The 2,111-nt window shown below is 51.2% G+C and overlaps 1 protein-coding gene across 1 annotated transcript; it reads right to left on the bottom strand.

The window, feature by feature from the left end:
• Positions 1 to 309: 309 nt before the first annotated feature.
• On the bottom strand, positions 310 to 1,708 carry LOC104156907 (kallikrein-14-like; the record flags this gene model as incomplete). Its single annotated transcript, XM_009709976.1, has 2 exons — positions 310 to 432; positions 1,595 to 1,708. Coding segments are annotated over 2 exons (237 nt in total), but the record flags the coding sequence as incomplete, so codon positions are not given.
• Between the last annotated feature and the right edge of the window lie 403 nt (positions 1,709 to 2,111).

The following is a 2,111-nucleotide window of genomic DNA, read 5'->3' as shown; positions in this document are numbered from 1 at the left end:
CACGAGACGATACCTTGGAGGGTCCCGTTGCAAACCAGAGGTCCTCCAGAGTCACCCTACGGAAAGACGTGGTATGACCCCCCACCGGTCTTCGTTGGGTCATCCAAACCCTTGTTGGGTTGGCCAACTCTTTATGGTTTGACCCACCGTTGGTGGATCTCATTGGGTTGGGTGATTTCTCTAGGTTGGCCAAGAGTTGTTGTGTTGACCAAGAGTTGTTGGGATGGCCACACCCCACCCCGGCGAGAAGTTGTAACGTGACCGTGGGTCTTCTGACCTCCTCTTGGACATTCGGAGGTGGTTGGACCTTCATTGGTTGTCCTTCATGATCTTCTGGATCCACTGGAAGTATCTACAGACCTTGGTGTAGACCCCGGGTCTCTTGGGTTGACCACATTTCTCCATGCCCCACGAGACGAGGTCATCCAAACCCTTGTTGGGTTGGCCAACTCTTTATGGTTTGACCCACCGTTGGTGGATCTCATTGGGTTGGGTGATTTCTCTAGGTTGGCCAAGAGTTGTTGTGTTGACCAAGAGTTGTTGGGTTGGCCAAGCATTGTTGGGTTGGTCAAGAGTTGTTGGGTTGGCCAAGCATTGTTGGGTTGGTCAAGAGTTGTTGGGTTGACCAAGAGTTGTTGGGTTGACCAAGAGTTGTTGGGTTGGCCAAGCATTGTTGGGTTGGTCAAGAGTTGTTGGGTTGACCAAGAGTTGTTGGGTTGGCCAAGCATTGTTGGATTGGTCAAGAGTTGTTGGGTTGACCAGCCATGGTTAGGTTGACCAGCCATGGTTGGGTTGGCCAACCATCGTTGGCTTGGTCACCTCCCATTGGTTTGGTCAAGCTTTTTGGAGGTTGATCGTCTACGCTTGGGTTAACCAATCCATGAGATTGGACTGTCCAACTCTTGGGTGGGTCAACCATCGTTGCGTTGGGTCACCAATGCTCATTGGGTGGTTTGGTGGCTTGGTCAACCATCATTGGGTTGGCCAACAACCCCAAGACCTTGTCCAAATCCATTTGGATCTTCCAACCGTTTCCGAGTTGGCCAATTCTACTTGAGTTGGCCAACTCTTGTTGGGTTGAAGAACCAACCTCGGGGTTTATCAACTCAAGTTGACCAGCTGTTGGTGAGTTGGCCAACTAGGGAAGGAGTTGGCCAACTAGTGATGAGTTGGCCAACTAGGGAAGGAGTTGGCCACCTAGAAAGGAGTTGACCAACCCTTCTTTAGGTTGAAGACCATCATTGGATTGGCCAACAACCCCAAGACCTTGTCCAAATCCATTTGGATCTTCCAACCGTTGCCGAGTTGGCCAATTCTACTTGAGTTGGCCAACTCTTGTTGGGTTGAAGAACCAACCTTGGGGTTATTCAACTCAAGTTGACCGGCTGTTGGTGAGTTGGCCAACTAGGGAAGGAGTTGACCAACTAGGGATGAGTTGGCCAACTAGGGATGAGTCACCCAACTAGGGAAGGAGTTGGCCAACCCTTCTTTAGGTTGAAGAACATCATCGTGTTGGCCAACCTTGGAGACAACGATGGCAAATTGACACTGGGAGATGAGGAGATGGGAGGCTCGGCGGCCATTTTGACCTTACCTGGCACGAGTCCCTACCGCCTTGGAGACTGCCGGCGCAGAGCATGTTCTCGGTGATGGAACCGGGATATAACCGGCGACATTCGGCCGTCGAGAAGATGGTGACGTTGACGCACTGCAAGACGTCCGGGTAAGAAACTGAGGCGGGAAACGGAGCGGGGCAGGGAAAAAGAAAGAAACCAGAGCAATCGACCCAAGAACCGGTAGAAATTCAACTCCCCGCCCATCCCCACCCCCAAAAAAAAAAACCCGTTTCCCCCATTATTCGATTTCTAGGACTTGCGAGCTTTTTAGGGTGTTTCTTCTCCTTTCTTTTCCTCGTTTTTGGTAGAAATCAACCTCGCTTCAGGTTATTTCCTGCCCTTTCCTCCTCTGCTGCCCCCTTTTTTTTGGTTTTCTTTTCTTAGGAGCCCACCCAGATATCAACGAGGGCACCCAGATGTTCAGGAGAACATCCAGATGTTCAGGAGAGGATCTGGCTGTCCAGAAGAAGACCCAGGCATCCAGGAGAGGACTTG

Source organism: Cariama cristata, unplaced genomic scaffold (assembly GCF_000690535.1).
Source record: "Cariama cristata isolate BGI_N322 unplaced genomic scaffold, ASM69053v1 scaffold27831, whole genome shotgun sequence".
Classification (NCBI taxonomy): Eukaryota; Metazoa; Chordata; class Aves; order Cariamiformes; family Cariamidae; genus Cariama; species Cariama cristata.
Note: the sequence above shows the minus strand (reverse complement) of the source record. Positions and strands in the feature narration are given on the sequence as shown.